Below are 19,873 nucleotides of genomic sequence, written 5' to 3'. Positions count from 1 at the left end.
TGATGACTTGCAATGCTCCGGCTCTTCAGAACCTATAGGTACTGAAACAGTGTAGATTTTCTGGCCTCTGCAGTTCCCTAGCACCATTTAGTTAACACTGTTTATGCCCTTGCTCATGGTGCTCCCTCACCCGCATTGCACCGCCCCCCACGGTGGATCCTGGCTTCCAAGGACTTTCTCAGAGGTCGTTACTGTGCTTTGTTATGGGAGCCAAAAATGCTAATCTTACCCAAAAGCATGTAGGAAAATGTGATGATCACTTTTCTGATCATGGTGACTTTACTGTTTGGAGTTTTACAGTGTAAATACAGAATCACACAGCACTGTCTTCTCCTGAACTTCCCAGCTGTGGTTACTGCATCTCCAGGTGTGAGCTCTTCCAGGGATGACTGCATCCTGACCAAGATGCGAATGTCAGCCAGGCTCCTGAAACCCGTCCTAGGTCCATCTGTGCACTTCCTTATAAAATCCACTCATAGCAAGTACCCTTCTAAGTCTGTTTAACTAGAGCACCCCCCACCCTTGAAATCCTTGATATCTGATCATTTTCCCCATCGTCCACCCCTAAGCCATGTCTGATCACCCTGGCCTGTCTTCAGCCAAGAACCCCATTGGGTCCATTCAGCCAGAATTGCCTTTATCTCTGATGTTTCCTACTAGTAATTTTCCGTCCACTTGCCCCTACCCTGATACTTGGCTCCACTCCCCACTCGCCTACTCTGTGTTTGGAGTTGAGCGCATGTCTCTCCCCCACTGCAAAATCCCACCGCAGTGGCCCCTGTACCTATGGTGATGGTCCTGAATAAAGTCTACCTTACTGTCTTTGACAAGCGTCCTTGAATTTTTTTTTCCTTCAACGACCCCTGCCTACCACACACTGTCACCAGTGGGGAGGTTAGGCGAGGGCCCAGGAGCAAAGGGAGAAGAATGGTCCCGTCCATGCAATGAGTGCCTGTTCCTCGTCCAATGCAGTTTGAGACTTACCTGGGAGAGCATGGCATCACCATATCAATTGGAGGGAAGAGAGGATGCCAACTGGAAGGGCCAGTCACAGAGCAGGGGTCTTCAAGCCATCAGAAGAGAGAGATGTGGCTGTCCCCAGAGGGCTGCCTGGCACGTGGCACAGAACCTGCAAGAGGGCGGGGAGACCTTCCTGGGTGCAACTGATGGGGAGGAGTGCACAGAGGACAGGACGCCTGCCACCCCCACACTCAAGGCTCTAGGCGAGAGACAGGCCGCAGTCAGAATGCTGACCATAGAGATCTGAGGCTGGAGTCCAAGGGTTAGCTGTGGACTGCCGGTGGCCGAGACATCTGAACTTGTCCTGGGTCTGGCATGAGTCACTCCAAATCCATGTGTCAGTACCATTCTGGAAACCTGTTATCATTGTCGCCAGAGAGAATGATCCGCTTACCACGTTGCCTTCCTGGAACTGGGGCTGGACATAAGAGCCCAGGGACTACCCTGTAGGCAGGAACCTGACTTCCCAGGGGCATCTGGTTGATCCCACACAGGTTTATCAACAAGGGGAGACACAGGACTCACCCTCAGCTTGGCTGGTCCCAGGCATTGGGTGGTGAGTTACAAAAAACTGTAACGCAATTGCTTTTTGCAGATGGAGCCCATACAGGGTCAGTTTGAGGTTGGGGCAGCCCGGATGGCACTGCTGATGCTGGCTTGTCGCAGGTACCCAAGGAAGACAGAAGTAAAATTTGAAGAATTCATTCTAAAGCAGGGATGTGTGAAATCTTTTGTGTGCAATGGGCCAGATAGTAAATATTGTACTTCAGGCTTTGCAGCCTATATGGTCTCTTTCACAGCCTCCCAGTTCTATCAAATGGGCAGAGCTGGACTCTGATGGAGCTGCATTTATAGACACAGGCAGTGAACTGGATCTGACCCCTGGCTGAGTCCCAGCCACTGCATGTGGCAGAGGGCCCAGGGCAGAGGCCCCACCTGCCTGGGTGGGTCCAACGGTGGCCTAGTGGGACTACAGTATCAAATGACAAATGCCATCTGTAATTTTGGAAGAAGTGGCCAGATTCCCCTGGACACAGCTTTTCTGTGGTACATTTACCATTTACCACCAGCAATTGCGTCTGTCTCCCCACCAGCCTTGTCCAGACAATGTTTGATCTGATTTTGAATGTTTGCGGTTTTGATAGTGAGAAATGTTTATCTCAGTATGATTTTCATTAGCATTTTTTTCCATTTGAGTAATACTGGGCATCTATTTTTATGTACCATCTGTCTTTGGCTATTTTATTATTTCGTTGTTGCTCTTTTTCTTCCTGCTTTGTATTATGTTCTTCACATGTCGAGGAGATGAGCCCCTAGCATGTGTGCTCTGCAGGTGTCGGACTGAGTCGTCTGTGTGTGTCAGTGAGGTCACGGTGGTTGATAGTGTTTGGAACCGTAACTCTGGAACTCAGGCGAGGGGCCTAAATTGGAGCACTCAATTTGGGAATAATCGTACAGATGGCATTTGAAACAATGCCATGGGTTATATCACCAAGGGAGAAAAAGTAGAGAAGAGGTACTGAAAAAAATGAGTGGATCAAAAAACTGTGGTACATTTACATAGTGGGATACTGCACAGCAGAAAGAAAGAAGGAGCTCCTGCCCTTCGGGACAGTGTGGACGGAACTGGAGAGCATTTTGCAAGGCGAAATAAGCCAGGCAGTGAGGGAAGCTAATCAACATAACAAGCAAGCAAAATATAACCACAAACATGGAAATAAAGAACAAACTGACAATAACCAGACTGGGGGGAGGGGGATAATGGGGCAAGAGGGGGAAGGGTTGTGAAGGAACATGTAAAAAGGACCCATGGACAAAGCCAAAGGGGTAGCACTGAGGGTGGGAGGTGAGGATGGGTGGTATAGGAGAAAGTGGTGGGAAAGTGGGTGGGAAAATAGAGACAACTGTACTTAAACAACAATAAACATGATTTTAAAAACCTCAGCTTTAGTGCATTCCAACATTTAGCAACTGAAGAGGAACCACCACCAGCAGGCAGAGAAGGGGCTCCCAGGAGTGCAGAAAATAAAGGCAAAAGCCAGATGTCTTGGGAAGCGAAAAGGAGAAAGCATTTCAAGGAGGAGGGAGACCATCGAATCTTTTTAGAGACCAAATAAGATGAGAATCCTTATTGAGAACAGATCACTGGATTTGGCCACGTGGAGACTGTCACTGATCTTGACAGGGATACTCTGTCGAGTGGTGGGGACAAAAGCCTGATCTCCCAGACAGCAGAGAGATCAGAGAAATCTAGGCTGTGGGACAGTTGAGGGCTAACCATATGTCTGAGGTTAGGAACCTAAAGATCTGTCTGAGCAGCCACGTGTCTTTACTACATTATCCAGCCAAGCTGTCTGGTGAGTATGAAGGTGGTGGTAGAAGACATGTGGATTGATGGACCCAGGAATCTAAGCTGCACAATGAGAAGAGTGCTTAGAACAGGGAACAGGTGGTAAAGCCATGGACCGAAGGTCTAGTACAATAAACAATCAGAGCCAATGTGTTATTCTCATCATTGCAACACGTACACAGATCACCCCAGTCTCTCCTGGGCTCCACACAGGCTGTCTGTCCATGCAGCTTATCAAAAAGTACATACAACCAGGCTGGGTAAACATTGCTGCGATTTTATTCTCGTTTGCGTTTACAACAATTCGAGGATGAAGGATGCCCATTAGAAATGGGTAGACCACACCACAGATATACAACGAGAAAGCCCCAATACTGACTTTTAAGAATGTACTTCCTTTGGTAACATCACTGATGGGCTATGATGTGGAATTTTGGATGTCTTTAAGCAGATACATTACTCTAAGTTCCCATTTTATCATGAGCTAAGAAGCTTTATTTTTTTTGAAGAAAAAAAAATAGTTGATGGCCAAAAATGAAAAATACGTTTTTGAAAAAATTATCTGCAGGTAGAGTGTCTGGTATGTCAGTGAAGGATGAAGTTTGGAAAGCAGGAGTTTTTATACTGTATAAAAATAAATGCTGTGAATTTACATTATTTAAGACTGATAAGAAATAATTTTTGTGGGTAAATAAAAGAAGTCATCTATCATTTGCACACTTATATAAAGGTTTAAAAAAAAACAGTAAATGTTTTTTAGAGGAAGCTACATCCCTCTTATAAAATTAATCCAGTTAATCAATGACCGATTTTTCCATGTCTTTCTTTTTTTCTATTACATGAGTTTTAAACATTTCGTTGCTGTAACCTCAATTGGGTAGCAAAATGGAAAAGAGACAGAACTCAGATCAGTCATCCTAGTTATTTTTCAGCATCTATGGAAAATGGCTAGATCTGGGAAGGCAGGTGGCAATGAAATGTTCTATGAAATAAGGCATTGTTCGTTATTCTAACATATCCATTTTTCTGTGTTCTCCTGGGTCTTATGAATGTGAGTAATTCACAGTTGGCTATGCTTATCATCGAGATATATTAAATGGGGTTTTTCCCTGTCTGAAGTCTGTAAGCAGCAGCAATACTCTACTTCAGACAATCCTGTCTCTCCCTCTACTCTCTCTCGGTGAGTTGTGTGTGCCTGGTGCATTTGGAGGGTCACAGAAAGAGATCGGCTCAGGAGATGGGACACACGGTCTTTAGCCACAGTTCGGTTACTTTGCAGCTGTGCCGCCTGTAAAATGTAACTTCTCTGAGTTTGTTCCTTTTGCTGTAATGCAGGGAAAGAAATACCTACTGACCTAATTCACAGGTGCTATTGTGAGTACTAAATAATACCGTGTATTTGAATGTGTTTTAAATTACATAATGCACTGGATTAAAGTGGTTGATAAATGCTTTAAGAAAATGTGGTTTGCAAGGAAAAAATGTGGTCTGCTGCGCACTATTTTATGTGAAAAATCAAATAGAAGTCATCAGGAAATAGAAATGCTTATGAATCATACAGCCCAAATGTAAACAAGCAATTTACAAATTCTTTACAATAAAATAAAATAAATTATTTCTGGATTTTTTTAAATAAAAAGAAATCTTTGCAGATAAATATTCATCAGTGTAACTTAATCATTCTTTCTTTTATAAGAATGTTCACTATGTGACATTATAATTCTCCAAAGGAGAAATTCTACAATTCATTCAGCTCTCTGCCTTAGAAGCTTCATTAAAAGGCAGAAGAATGGAATAATTAAAGTTTTAAAATAAGCAAAAATATATATAACTCTAAACCACAGTCCCCTTCTTGTAGAGTTCAACAAGACCTCCCCCAGCATGTGTATAAACAACCTACTGTTTATATCACATTAACAAAGACAAATAATTTCAGCCATGATGACTGAAGTTAATGTACATTTTTCTTCCCTTATTGATTAAATTATTATATATCTAATGGTCTTAAGAGATTCCACTGAATTTTTTAAAAATGAACTATATAAAAATGCTTACATATTGAATAACAAGGATGTTGGTCAAGTATTTGGAATATAGATCAGAGTTTTAGAAAAATATTTGAGACATAGCAGTGTATAGGATTGTAGAACAAAGCCTGTGCAAACTGAGGATGTGTACAGACATGAGCGACTGACCAACTTCTCTTACAAGACGGGACACCTAACAGTCCCGACAGACTTCTTTAGAAGAGCAAATGAATCACTTGTCCATTCTAAAACGTAAGCTAATTAAATGGCACAGTTCTTTTTAATGAAAGGAAACTATTATAATGTAGGTAAGGAATATTAAATTCTGGGCCGTGACAACATTTTTTGACCAAATGACAAAAGTATATCAAAAAACGTGTTTAAGAATATCTATATAATGCTAATATTCTGATAGCACTGTGGCCTTTGCTCTCCACAGGCCCAGATTCAGTTCTCCACCAAAAGCGTCCTTCTCTGTCCCACACACAATTTTTCACACAGTTTGTCTCTACAAACGCAGCTTGGGTTACCTTCTGTATTTAACCTCTAAATCTTCTGAAAAAGATCGACATTCTTCCAACAAATCAATGATCAGAAATGACCCACTGTTTTCATTACAGATTGCTCAAGGTCATTCTGTGTTGCAAGGGCAGCCTGCCAAGAACTCGCAAAGGTGAAATTAAATTAGCATTGGCACATGGAAATCCACAGAAGCAGGTAGAAGTGAATTTATCTTATGCTCAGCTGAACATATTTAGGTCATGTTAGGAGCGAGTGATTGGCAAATTTATCCTCAGCTGGTAGAGGTGGGTATAGTTTACACTATTAAAAGCTCGGTTGGGCCCCTTTCATTTTATGGTATGCTTTGTGGCACCACACATCTGTGAGACAAGACACGCTAAACTAGAATTCTCCTCTAAGCTGGCATTGTAAGTTAAACAATAATCAAGTACATTTCTGCTATGTCTGTGGTTTTAAAATTATTCATTGTAAACACCCTATATTCTTTCCTATTTAATTAATTTCAGAGCTTGAGCTCGTATCTATGTCTATGTGAAATGATCATTTCTTCTATGAAAAGCAGCATAAATACTGTTCATTCTGGTTTCAACACCAAGTCCTTTTAAAAACGTTAAGGCCATGTAGTTGAGTCGGGGCCGACTAGAGCGGACCCTGGCAGAGGTCAAGCTACTAATTTAAAATTTTTGAGAAAGAGCCATGGGTGATTATCTTGTGTTTTCCTTCTTGGTAACTTGAAAGCAGTCTGTAGGACATATTAGTCCCCAACATCTCCATCACGATCTCCGATGAGCCAGAGAAAATGAAAACTTAAGGCTAACAACGCTGTTCCGAGCAGATCGCCCAGGGCGGTCAGGTAGGGGATGGAGAAACTGTCCGGGTCCTTTCCTTTCCTCCAGAAGTGATGGACCATCCAGTCAGCGATCCACAGCAAGGTAAACACCTGCAAGAGAATACCAGGGGTCACTCCTGTCGCCTGGGCATCCCTGGCCTGGTACACGTGGCCAAAAGTCTAAACGGCTGCTTCCTGAGGGTCCACAGCAGATGCCTAAGAAGCGTGCTTGAAAATAAGAAATACTTAATTGGCAGAAAGATTTTCTTTTCTCAAGAGAAATATTTCATGTATCTCTGCAATAAAATTTTTCACTAACATTTTACATACATTGCCTCGTTTTCGTCTAGCCTCCTGATAACCACGATCACCCTAATATTTAATAATATCGCACAACTGCCAAACCACTATTACGTTTCGACATCTGTCCATGAAAATCCTATGAGAAGGAAGAAGGCGCAGGCGGCAGGATATAAAAATTAAAATTAGGGATCACTTATCACTTGAGATGCAAGGATATCAGCTGACATAAAGATGGAGAACTGACCATTCATTTACTAATTATAAGGCCATCAGTGGTTTGCCAAGGACAATTTCAGGGCAATGTAAGAACAATAAACACAAGGTGAGTGCATTCAGAAAGGACACGTCTATATAGCTACAGACACAGAAAGAGTCAAAATACTTCAAAGTACGATTCAGATACTAAGGTAATATGTGGAAGTATTTTCTAGGATATCAGGAATAGTATAAAGACCTTTGTGATGCTTTGCGTTTGGGGATCAGATAAATTTTTTTCTTTGATCCATTTACAGGAAGAGAATCATCTAATTTGCAAACTCCTGAAGAATTAAAAGGGCTCTGGGATGAGAGATGTTAAGTTCAGTGGTTTGGGACAAGCTGACAAGTACTGTATGGTGCTTAAGAACACTTTTCTACCACTTACTAACTGACTGTAGACAAGTTACTTAACCTTTCTGACCATTTCTCCAAATGAACATTAGTGATAATGGTAGTACCCACATCATGAAAATGTTGTAAGGAGTAAATAGACTCAATAATTGAGTGCCTGGTACACAACTACCCATAGTGTCTGCTATTAGCAGATTTTAACAGCGCCGTTGCCATCACTATTGGTGGCCTCTCAGATATTGGGGACACTCGGTGTGTGCAGGAGGAAGCCTGCTATAAGCCCAGAGTCTACGCCAAGGGTAGAGTCTACTACCAGTCACTGTTCTGACAAGCCGCCCATGGAGATGAGGTGTCTGCCGTGGACTCTAAATCTGGTGTGCTATAGGTTAGCTCTGACACCTTTTCCAGGAGGGTTAGTGGCTTGTCCAAACAGGGACACATATGCCCAGTCCCAAGGAGTGAACTTCAGGTGTCTTTGGACATCTGTCAGAGAAAAAAGTTGTGCTTCAATCCTATTTTTTTCCCATGCGAGGTTGATGCTTCCTTAGTGTTGTACCGGCAAAGACTGTTTTGCTGGTAAATCATAAGGTCTCATCAGGACAATCTCGTCTGTGTGCGTTGGAAGCATGGACTCTCAGAAATAACCCTGGATTTGGAGCTATAAAATCTAAATCTGATTTCCAGTTCTGCCCTGTATCAGCTACATGACTTTGGGCGAGCGTCTCCCTCTCCGGAGCCTCAGTTTCCTCCTTTGAAGAAAACAGCCCGAGAAGGGTCTGCAGAGCTGTCACGCTTACTCTGAGAGGAGTCGCACGAGCCGCGGTGCAGGGGGATGAAGAGAAAGGTAACGAGGCAGCACGTGGCAGGTCAGGGTCATACAAGCATAATGCAGAGACCGAGGGAGAGTCAGCCCAGTGGGGCCTGGACAGGTCAGCCCACTTCTGGGCCCTGTGTCAGGCACTTGCTCACCCCTGCATCTTTGGTGTCCAGCAAAGTGACCGCTTACAAAGCCAACACTCAACATCCGACTGAACGCACGAGAGTCGGCGGAGACGATGTCAGAGACTCCTCCGAAAACAAGAGCCGCCTGCTCTGAGCAGGAAGCGGCAAGATACAAACACAGGGAGGTCACTGTTCAGGAGGCGCTGGTATATATGAACACATGGCTTCAAAGGGTAGGGTTTTAGGCTCGAGGATAAACGTCACCATGAGACAAAACTGGAAAAACAAACACAATCTGGGCTAGTTGTAAACAGGACGAGTTATGTGGTAAACTCTGTATTAATGGAGTCCATGGACATTCAACAAAGAAATCTGCAGATGGAGTGAGTCATGTCGGCCGGGAAAAGAGTTTCAGAGGGAATGAGGCTAATCTCTATATGGCTGGCAAAAAATAGAAATAAATCATAACTTTATAACTTATTCTAACTTTATACATTGAGTTATAAAGTCATTTGTATGTTAGGTCATAAAGGTATATTTATATATTTAAATAATATATAACTTTATTTATATATTAGTGATATATAAATATAGTATGCAGAGAAATTTACATATTAGATACCATCCATATGTTACACATATAGTTGACGAACTCCTTGCACAACATCTGCATTGAACAGGCGATTCATCTGGAGCAGGGCCTGGCAAGTTAGAGCCCATGGGCCAAATTCAACCAGCTGCCTCTTTTTATAAATAAGCTTTTTTAAAAAAGATTTTTTAAAATTTATTTTTAGAGAGGGGAAGGGAAGGAGAAAGAGAGGGAGAGAAACATCAATGTGTGGTTGCCTCTTACACACCCCCCACCAGGGACCTGGCCTGCAACCCAGGCATGTGCCCTGACTGGGAATTAAACCGGTGACCCTTTGGTTCACAGCCGGTGTTCAAGCCGCTGAGCTACACCAGTCAGGGCTCATAAATAAACTTTTATTGGAACACACCTCTACCCACTTGCTTACTTGCTGTTTATTTAGTCTATTATTTAATCCCCGCAAGATTCTCATGAGACAGGTGCTATTATTATCCCTCGTGTTCACTGGGATGCGTGACTCAGAGAGCTGAGGTAACCTGCGTTCAGACTTGTAAGTACCCAGTGACACTGAGGCCTACTTAAGGATTATTTAAATGTCTGTGTATGGACTGAGCAAATGTCTGTGTTATCCCATCATTCCTGCAACTCTTTTCCCCAGGAGAGAAAAGACAGCCTTACTTACAGGACTTACTATCCTTCCTGACATATAAGGAGACGAAGGCACATGTAGAGGGTAAGAAGCCTGCCCAAGATCGCGCGGCTCATAGGTGGAGCCAGGTCAAACTCGCGTAAATCTAACACTAAAGCCCACGTTCCTGCCCATTGGTACAGTACATTGTTTCGATTAAAAAAGAAGAAAAAAGAACTCTACATGGGTAATGGGAGCGTAAACTGGCCCAACTCTGGAGAGCAATGTGGCAATATCTATTAAATATGAAGATGTGCATCTCCTTGATTCACTAATTCCACCTGGAAACAATAATATTTTTTTCCTTCTGCAAGACGACGGGTAAGTGATAAAACCATCCACCGCTGAAGGAGGCTGGCCGGGAGCTCTGCGGACACCAGGTCCCCGGTGGCTGCCTGAGGACGGGAAGGCCCAGCACCTTGGCGTAACCGTGGAAACGGTGCATACATGAATACCACGAGAAATGTGCAAGGGTGTTCATGGCACCCTTGTTGCGAAGATCGAAAATGGAAAACGAACTAAAGTGTCTATTGACAGAAAACTGGCTAACTTAGCTCTTGCTACTAACATCATTCTTGCTACTCTCCTCCCCAGGTAAGAAAAGAAAGTGGTGTTTTCTGGAGACACCAAATGGGACTCAGGGCTCAAGGACACCAGGAAGTAGGAGGTACTGGCTGAGAGTGAGGGTTAACTAGAAGTTGGCATTGCTGATGGAGGAGATGAGTCTGCATTTGGAGGGCTCTGGTGACACAGCTGACCCCGCGCCCACCAGTACTAACGTGCCCTGTCAAGAATCCGAACTCGCTTGCAAGCTACTTGACCTCTCCATGCTCCCGTGTCCTCCCTGTGAGAGACAGTAATCCCTATGTCATAGAGATGGTGACATGAGGATTAAATGGTGCAGAACGCTTAGAATAGTGCTGGATATATAGAAAGGACACAAATATTTGCCATGATTCAAAAAAAAAATAGAGCAGGTCGCATATGAAGAAACAAGAATCAAAGGGAGCAATGCCTCAAAATCCTGACAGAAATGGGTTTTCAATCTCCAAGTCTGTGCCCAATTTATCGACCAAGGGGTGAAGGTAAGTAAATCCAGAGCGTTTTAAGACATGCATGCACTCAGGAAGTTTTCTCCACGTTCTCCTGTGGAACTTTCTTGAACGTGTGTTGATGCAAAATGAGGGGAAGAAGCAAGAAAGAGAAAGAACTGGGACCCAGGAAAGAGAAGAGGCCGCCGGAGAGCAGGGAGGGAAGCCCAGGAGTGCGAGGTGGGCCAGGGCCCGAGCCAGGCCGAGCACGCGGATGGAGCGTTCTGGAAATGAGACCTCCGGGGGAAGGACAACTTACGAGCAACTTATGAGCACACTATCTCATAGAAAAGAGTCATTATAATTATAATTAGGAGCAAACACTAATTACGGGCACGTGGTAGCTGTGATGGAGCACATGGGGAAAAGGAAGCACTGGTCTACAGAAAACTGTGCAAGCGAAAAAGACGGGGTGGTTATCTCCAAAAAGAACTAAAAACAGATCAAAGAAATTGTAATACACCATGTGCCTCTGTGATGAATGATATTTACAGTCTCAGATTATAAACACTGCTTACTTATCAAATAAAAACCAAACTTTACTACATTAGAAGGATGAAAGTTGGGGCACTAACGTATGGGGTTAAGACAGCAAAATCCTCACCTACCACTGCAGAGAGCCCATCACTAACTTTTGAGTGGATAAAGCAGAAGGAGCGGCCCAAGTTAATATATGGAGACAGGAAATAGAAGAAGCAGCTGAAGGAGCTCTGGAGGATCTTAGCCTGTAGTGTTTTATACACATGCACATAAAGGACCTTTTCAAAAAACATACATACATTATCTTTTTCAGTATGTGACCCCTAAGTGGGTGCTGAAATCATTTCATGCAGTGGTCCCTGACCTTTTTGGCTCCAGGGTGCGGTTTCATGAAAAAGAATTTTCCCACGGACCAGGGAGGGGGCATGGCTTTGGGGTGATTCAAGCACATTACATTAATTGTGCGCTTATTTCTATTATTATTGTATTCTAATAAACAATGTCATAATCATACAACTCACCATAATGCAGTCAGTGGGAGCCCTGAGCTTGTCTTCCTGCAACTAGAGAGCCCCATGGGGCAGTAATGGGAGACAGTGACACCCGAAGTGTGTTGCTTCTGCCCAGTCTACTCCGCAAGCTCGTTTTGGTTGCAGTCACTGCAGAAACCCCTGCTTCCCAAAGACAGGATGTTGATAATGGAAGCAGGCTTTTCAGTGCTTCTGTGGCAATCTCAGGATATTCTCTTGGTATTCTCTCTTAAAGGCCGCTTTCTGTTTGTTGGCAGTCTTAGAGTCCTCTGCTGTCTATCCCTGGGTCTTCCCCCCTTTTCCAAGAAGCTCTCCAGCGATGTTTGTTATTTACTCATTTTGGGTAGGGTTGGCTTGTGAGCTTACCAACACTGCGACTGAGACAAGTGCACAGTGCAAGCAGGAGGCGTGGACAGAAGTGGTAAATAAAATAATTCTGGGCCACCTGCAGACTAAAATAAAAGTGTCTCACTCTGACTTAAGGTCTGCCACTGGAAGTGGCTGTACAATTGAAGTACATCAACTCGCTTGCCTCTATAAAGCCTGCCACCAAATGCAGCTTAATTGTCACTTGCCACTCACTGATAGGGTTTCGGTATGAGTCTACAAGTAATTGATTTATTTTGGTTTTTGTGCACTCAAACCTCTCTGCTAATGATAATCTGTATTTGCAGCTGCTCCCCAGCGCTGGCATCACCTCTACCTCTGCCATCAGGCATTAGATTCTCATAAGGATCATTCCGCCCAGATCCTTCGCCTGCACAGTTCACAGTAGGGTTCACACTCCTATGAGAATCTAATGCCACCACTGATCACCAGTTGCCCGCAGCTGTGGCCATCTCAATCATCTGAATAGTTTCTGTGGAGGAATGTTCAAGCTTAATGCAAAATTTGATGCAGGTTTCTTGCTCCACTTGCTCAGTCATTTTGAATGTGGCAGCCACACAGGACATGTGCTCACTCAATGGCCTCTACTGCCCCCACTGACTAGTACAGTGAAGTCATCATTGTTCACGCATGTGCATTCCAGTCCACGCTCCTTGGCTGCCCAGTTACATCGATGTTGTGCAGACTGTTCTCGTTATATTAATAATAGCTGGACTTTTTCCAGACAGACCAAATATTTATACATAAAGAAAATATATAAATGCGCATGCTTTGTTTTCAACATAAACATATTTCTTACTGAGGGTTGTGGTCAAAGATGTTTGAAAGCACACTGGCTGGGGTAGCCCAGAGGATTGAGTGCAGGCCTGCGAACCAAAGGATCATGGTTCGATTCCCAGTCAGAGCACATGCCTGGGTTGCAGGCCAGTGCCCAGCAGGGAACCCACAAGAGGCAACCATACATTGATATTTCTCTCCTTCTCTCCTTCCCTTCCCCTCTCAAGATAAATAAAATCTTTAAAAAATGTTTGAAAGCTACTGATCTAAAACATGCATCTTACATATTAGGTTCTGGGGATCTAACATGTAAATCATGGGGCTGGGGACTATGCCTTCTCACTGTTTGCTTCCTTGGTTTCTAACAAAACACTTCCATATGATAAATCCTAAACAAATGTTTATTGTTGACGGGGCTCTATCTCTGAATAACTGTGTTGCTGTCAACAAGTGAAGAAAAAAAAAAAACCTCTAAATCTTAATTTCCTCATCCCTGAAATGAGATTACCATTTCCTCCCTCCTGGGCTGGCTGCAGAAATAAAATGAGATAACATATGGAAAGGGTTAAGCAAATGTCTGCTACAGAGCAAGTTCTTCATAAATCTGGGCCATCATCACTGTTCATTGAGCATTAGGCTAAGAATTTATGACCTTTACTTAAAAGGTTGTTGGAATAGACAGAGGACTTCTCTCCATTCTGAGCCTTACTCGGGGCCTCTGTAAAATGGATGGATTTACGTCTTCACAGTTTGTTCTAGTTCTAAAGTACAAAGATTAGAAATTTGGTGTCACCAACTACCTAGCGATTGCTGAGTTAACTCTGTGTCTTCCCCAACTCTTTCCACATTCTTACTCCAGCAATAGGGTTTATCCGAGTTCACATAGCATGTGATTTCTTTTTGAAGCTATTGTGGTGACCTAAAGTCCAAGCTGGTTTAAATCAATTGTTTCTGCAAGTTAAACAAGAATAGCAGTGTCTCCTTGGAACACTATGTATGACGAATTATTAAACTCGTATTAAGTATCAGATACTTCTTAATGAGACATGTTTTCTTTTAAAACTAAGTGATAATTTCAGAAAGGCATGCTTTTCAGGGTGAAAACACATCAAGAAAATCAAACAGGGTAAACTGTATTTTCACATCATCTGTTTGTGTTCTGTGAAACATGCATAACTTTTTAAAGGTAAACATACCTTCTGGAAAGGCAACTTTGTGCCCCAGCTAATTATGCACGTTCTAGATGTATTACTTGGAATTTAAATAAATACATAAAGCACAAGAGTGTGTATATTTGCTTTGGACGATAGTGGTTCTCTTGGCCAGCTCCTTTCCTGAGCTAGAATCAACATTCCCATGTGGGAGCATCCCTGCCGCGCCAACTGCCAGCGTCAGCCTTGTGTGCTTTGTGCAGGAAGATGACTTCTTCGGGAGAGGAATGCTCCCAGATATGACACAAATAAACACCAGCAAAAGCTAATTAGTACAGTCCTTCCTAATTCCTATCTTACAAAGGCTGAATTCATTTCCCCTATAAAGATAGGCTTCCTGAATCCCTTTTCCAGACTGGGAACTTTACACGTTAAAATTTAATATTTAAATGTCTGCTAAAGAGAATTTAGGATTATTAGTCAACAGGAAGCCAATCCACTCCTGATATTCAGACACAAGTATCTTTTCTTTGACCTGAACTGCAGTGTGAGGTGACAGGTGGCAGAAGGTGAGGCATGAAGGAACCTTTTGTTGAGAAGGAGCCCACAATATTCACTGAACTTCCCAAGGAGTCCATGGCACAAAAATAGTTAAGACATTCTGTCCAAAAGAAACTCTCAGAATATGTTTGAGGAGACATATACAGTAATATTCATAGCCTTGATTTTAATAGCAAAATACTATAAACCTAAAAGTCCATTAAAAGAAGGATGGATAAATTAATTATAGAGTATTCCTACAATAGAATATTATATCACAAAAATAGATGAACAGCTACACATAAGAACAAATCTGTAAAGTACATGACTTTCTAACCACTTTGCTTACATTTGAACCTACTACAGAATAATATTGAATGCAAACTATAAATAAAAAATTAAAAATTTTATAAAAGAATTAATCTCAAATATAACATGAAACAAGATAAGAAAGTCACTTGAACCCACATTTACTATGATTCCATTTTTATAAGTTTCAAGTCCATGAAGAACTAAAAAACATAATGTGAGTATTCAAATATATGCAGTAAAATCATAAGGAGAAGCAAAGACCTGTCAGCCAAACAATTCGGGATCAACAAAAACCACCCATCCGCCTTTCTTTGCTCTGGGTGGCCAAGGGAGGGGCACAGAGGTGGCTTTCAAAGCTACAGGTCCTGGCGGGCCTGTATTTCTTACGCTGACCGATGAGTGTAGCGCTGGCCTTCATGGTAACATTATTCTTTATTTTTTGTGTACGTCATTGTTGTAAACACTGATAGAAAATAAAACTACCTGAAAAACTTTAAAATATCTGTCACATGAAAAGTCAGAAGTGCAGCTGCGAACTTCTTTGACATAAAGAAATATAATGAAACCCTGAAAAGAAGACAGTAAATATTAATGGGAGGGTGGGAGAAGGGAGGAGCAGGAAAAAGTAACGGAGAGATTTGAAACCTAGAAAATAGATGCTTTCTTGACTTAGAAGGGTCTAAAGTCCATGGTTACAGACAGAATATGGAGGAAAGCAGAGAATTAATAGACTTGGACGTACAAAAAGGAAGGTGTTTAATTAACCTAATTAACATACTGGAAAAGGGTGGCCATGAGAAGTGACAAGTGTGAAAGCCCCGACATAATCAGCGTGGACTTCCACATGTGTCACATAAGGGTCCATAAACATAATTACTACCGCTGTCCAAATGCTCAGCACACTCAGAACTCTACGTTCAGAGAATAAAAATGTGGAATGTTCATTTGGCAGGAATCACGGGCAGAAACACATCTACACGAGATTGAGATATTCCGCATATCTATACCTGTAAACATACAATGTTCGTGTAAGTGAACTCAGACCTACATAAAGAAACTTTGCAGTTTAAAGGAAGGGTACGTGATTTGCTCTTGAGACTAATATTAAGGCTCAAAAGAAACTAACATCATTCAGTAGGGGAAAGAACAGTTTTCCCAATACATGGTGCTGGAACAAGGGGTAGAAACCTCAATCCATAGCTTGTGCCAGATACTAAACACCAACTGAAAGTGGGTTGGAGATCCCAGTAAAAGATAAACCTACAAAAATAAAAGAAAATATAGATAAAATATATACCTCACAACCTAGGTACAAACTAATGTTTCTTAGGGCACAAAAAGCACTAACCATAATTTTTTAAAAAATTGATGAACTGAACTTTGTTAAAATGGAAACTCCTGCTGTCAAAGTACATGGTTAAGAAAACAAAAGGCAATGCACAGACTGGGAGAAAACATTTCTGATACGTACATCTGACAAAAAGAGTTGCATCCAGAAATTGTAAAGAATGCTTATAATTCAATAAGTCAATCAAATGTTTAAAAAATGGACTTAGCATTGGAACCTCAGAAAAGAAAACATGAATCCATGAACCCATAGAAAGATATTCAGGACCATGGGTCACCAGGTAAGTGCACACTGTCACCAGCGGGGGCCACCACCTTCACACCCACCGGACCAGCCAACGGAAGGACTGACCATCCTACGTGACTGGGAGGACGGGGAGTGACTGAAACTCTCAAACTAATGAAAATGCAGAACATTATCGACACTCTGGAAAACAGCTTGGCAATTTCTTGTAGCCTTAAACTTGCATTTTTCCTAAGACCCAGCCATTCTACTCCTGGGTCTTTACCAACGAGAAATGAAAACACGTCCACACAAAGAGCCGCACATGAGCGTTAACAGCAGCGTCATTCATCACAGTGGGCACAGACCACGGGCCGATCAGCAGGTGCTGGGGCACATTCACACAACGGAATACTAAGCAGCAAAAGTGGAACAAATTGCTAATACACGTAACGATATGGGTGAATTTCAAAAGATGCTGAGTAAAACGAGACGACAACAAAGGGTCCGCATTTAGATTCCCTTACAGGCAGCTGTGGAAAAGGGAAACGTGATTTGTAAGGAAAGAGAGCGGGTCAGTGGAACTGACTGCAGGGAGGCAGGAGGGAGCTTCTTAGGGGTGAAGGTGACGTCGTACATGTTCACCGAGGTGGTTGAGACGTGGGCGTACGCACATGTCAGAACTCATCAAACTGTGCTTCACATTTCTAGGTGTAAGCTCACATTTACACGCCCTGTTTAGAGAGGGAGCTCCTGAAAACCTGTAAGGACTCCGGAGCGGAGCTTCCTCCCCGGCCACAGCTTACAGCAACGGTCAACGGACTACGGCCCACGGGCCAAGTCCGGCTCTCTGACTGTGTGGCCCATAAGCTAGGAACGGTTTTTACATTTTTATTGTTTTAATATTTTATTTATTTATTTTTTAGAGACAGGGGAAGGGAAAGAGAAAGAGAGGGAGAGAAACATCAATGTGGGGTTGTCCTTTGCACACCCCCAATTGGGGACCCGGCCCACAGCCCAGGTGTGTGCCCTGATGGGGAATCGAACTGGTGACCCTTCGGTTTGCAGGCCCGTGCTCAATCCAGTGAGCCGCGCCAGCCAGGGTGGTTTTGACATTTTTAAATGGTTGGGGGGTGGGGTGGGTGGGGAGTCAACAGGAACATTGCATGAAATTAAATTTTCTGTGTCTGTAGGTAAAGTTTTGTGGGGACATAGCCACGCTCATTTATTTATAAACTGCTTACAGCTGCTTTTGCACTGTCATGGCGGAGCTGTGTACTTGTGGCAGGGACCACGTGGCCTGGGAAGGCTAAAATGTGGAGCGTCTGGCCCTTTGCAGGAAATGCTGACCCCTGCCCCAGAGGGTAGGGCCCCTTTCCGCCAGCCTCCACTAACCAGTAATGAAATCACCAGGTTAAGCTCTTACTCCTTGTACTTCTCCTGTGATAGAACAGAACAGAAGCTCTGCAGCAACACAAATCGAAGTTCAAGTTCTATCTGCCACTTAACTACCGTTACTTTAGGGACCTTTTTTAAGCTTTCAGTTTCTCATATCTGTCACTTGGAAAGTAGGGAAGGCTATATATATCTCAGAGGACTGCTAAAAGGATTAAATAATGTAAACAAAATAAAAACTACTAGCTGATATTCTCCTTCTAAGTGAGGCATCCGCCAACAGCAGCTTGTCAAAGTCCGGGGCTGGGGGACAATGAGCCTGAGCCGCCGCCAAACGGGTTTTGAAGGAAAAGGCACAGCTACTGTTTCCTACTTGGCCTTGTTTCTATTCTGGCTGAAGTCGGTTATCAAATTTTGTTTATTCATTCACCTAAACTGTTCATAGCAATGTCTGTACTTAATATAAATGTAATCATGCAGATTATGGGCTCTTTCTGTGCTTTGCCTTGTATTTGTGAGTTTCCCAATATTGTGAATATATGGTTGCATTAAGTCGTAGACCGTTCAGGATCCTTGCTATATGGAATTTCATTGTGACACTTCATTTACTTTCCAAAATAACTTTTAAATTTAGCATTCTGTGTAAGCGTCCAAGATGTTAAAATATCTACATTATTGTAACACTTAAGTAGTCATTTACAGAATACTTTATTTGTACTTATTAAGCATGCAATACTTTTTAAATAAAGATTTTATTTATTTATTTTTAGAGAGAGAAAAAAGGAAGGGAGAGAAACATCCATGTGAAAGAGAAACACTAACTGGTTCCCTCCCACAGGTGCCCCAACCCCAGGGACTGAACCCATAATTCAGGCGCAGGCCCTGACCAGGAATCGAACCAGCAACCTTTCACTTTGTGGGACAACACCCAACCGAGCCACATGAATCAGGGCATATAATACTTTTTTTTAAAAAGCACCATCTTCAAATTGTTTTCTGTGTATGTTTCACCTCTCCCGCATACCTATTATGTCTTTAGATGACAAACCTTAAGTACTTGCCTTATCACCCAAAGTACACTCGATATATCTTGAATCCAATTTAACAAATATTTATTTATGCCTAACATAGACATTGCTATGATAAGCTTTCTGGAGCACTGAGGGAAGAATAAGACATTGTTATTGCTTTCAGTGAGAGCAGAATCTAAATCAAGAAACAACTGAAATACCTAAAATAATCCAAGAATTGGTATAAAGCTAAATATTTATTTTATAGACGTTTACTGTGCCAGGCAGGGGCTGGTTGTTGATCCTATCAAGATGAAAAAACCTAATCCTCGACTGAGCCTGAACTAGCGATGTCCTCTGCTATCCTCTGGAGAAAAACGGAGGGGACCTCGGCAGAGCTGGAAAGTGACACCATTAGAGAACCTAAACCGAGGTTCTCCAGAGCACCTCCAAAAACGCAGGAGTTGACTATTAATCCAAGATTCTCCGAACAAAGAGACGACCACACAAAGTAGACAGCTTCCATCCAAGACCATCAAAATAATAGTTCTGGTTACAGACACTAGAATGGTTTTAGGCTTTCTTTCAGCCAACCAAAACCATTGCCGACACCTCATGTTACAACTGAATGAACATTACAGGTGAAACAAAGCAATCTATATCCGAGCTAAAAGAAAAGGCAGCTTGCCTATCTAGGAAATCTCTGGGGTTTGTTTTCTTGGTCACACTTGAAAAATCTTAGGTTATGGTT

General features: G+C 42.6%; 1 protein-coding gene across 7 annotated transcripts in view; it reads right to left on the bottom strand.

The window, feature by feature from the left end:
- Positions 1-3,627: 3,627 nt before the first annotated feature.
- Positions 3,628-19,873, bottom strand: part of SLC41A2 (solute carrier family 41 member 2) — an 86,640-nt gene continuing 70,394 nt past the window's right edge. For all 7 annotated transcript variants that reach the window (XM_037160638.2, XM_037160640.2, XM_037160639.2 and 4 more), the window contains one exon: positions 3,628-6,859. In XM_037160638.2, coding sequence (XP_037016533.2) covers positions 6,674-6,859 — 186 coding nt within the window. In that variant the 3' untranslated portion in view covers positions 3,628-6,673. The remainder of the gene's footprint in view (positions 6,860-19,873) is intronic.

The sequence above is a fragment of the Artibeus jamaicensis genome, unplaced genomic scaffold (genome assembly GCF_021234435.1).
Source record: "Artibeus jamaicensis isolate MK-2021 breed Jamaican fruit bat unplaced genomic scaffold, CSHL_Jam_final contig_233, whole genome shotgun sequence".
Lineage (NCBI taxonomy): Eukaryota > Metazoa > Chordata > Mammalia > Chiroptera > Phyllostomidae > Artibeus > Artibeus jamaicensis.
The sequence above is the reverse complement of the archived record's forward strand: the minus strand, read 5'-3'. Positions and strand labels throughout refer to the sequence as shown.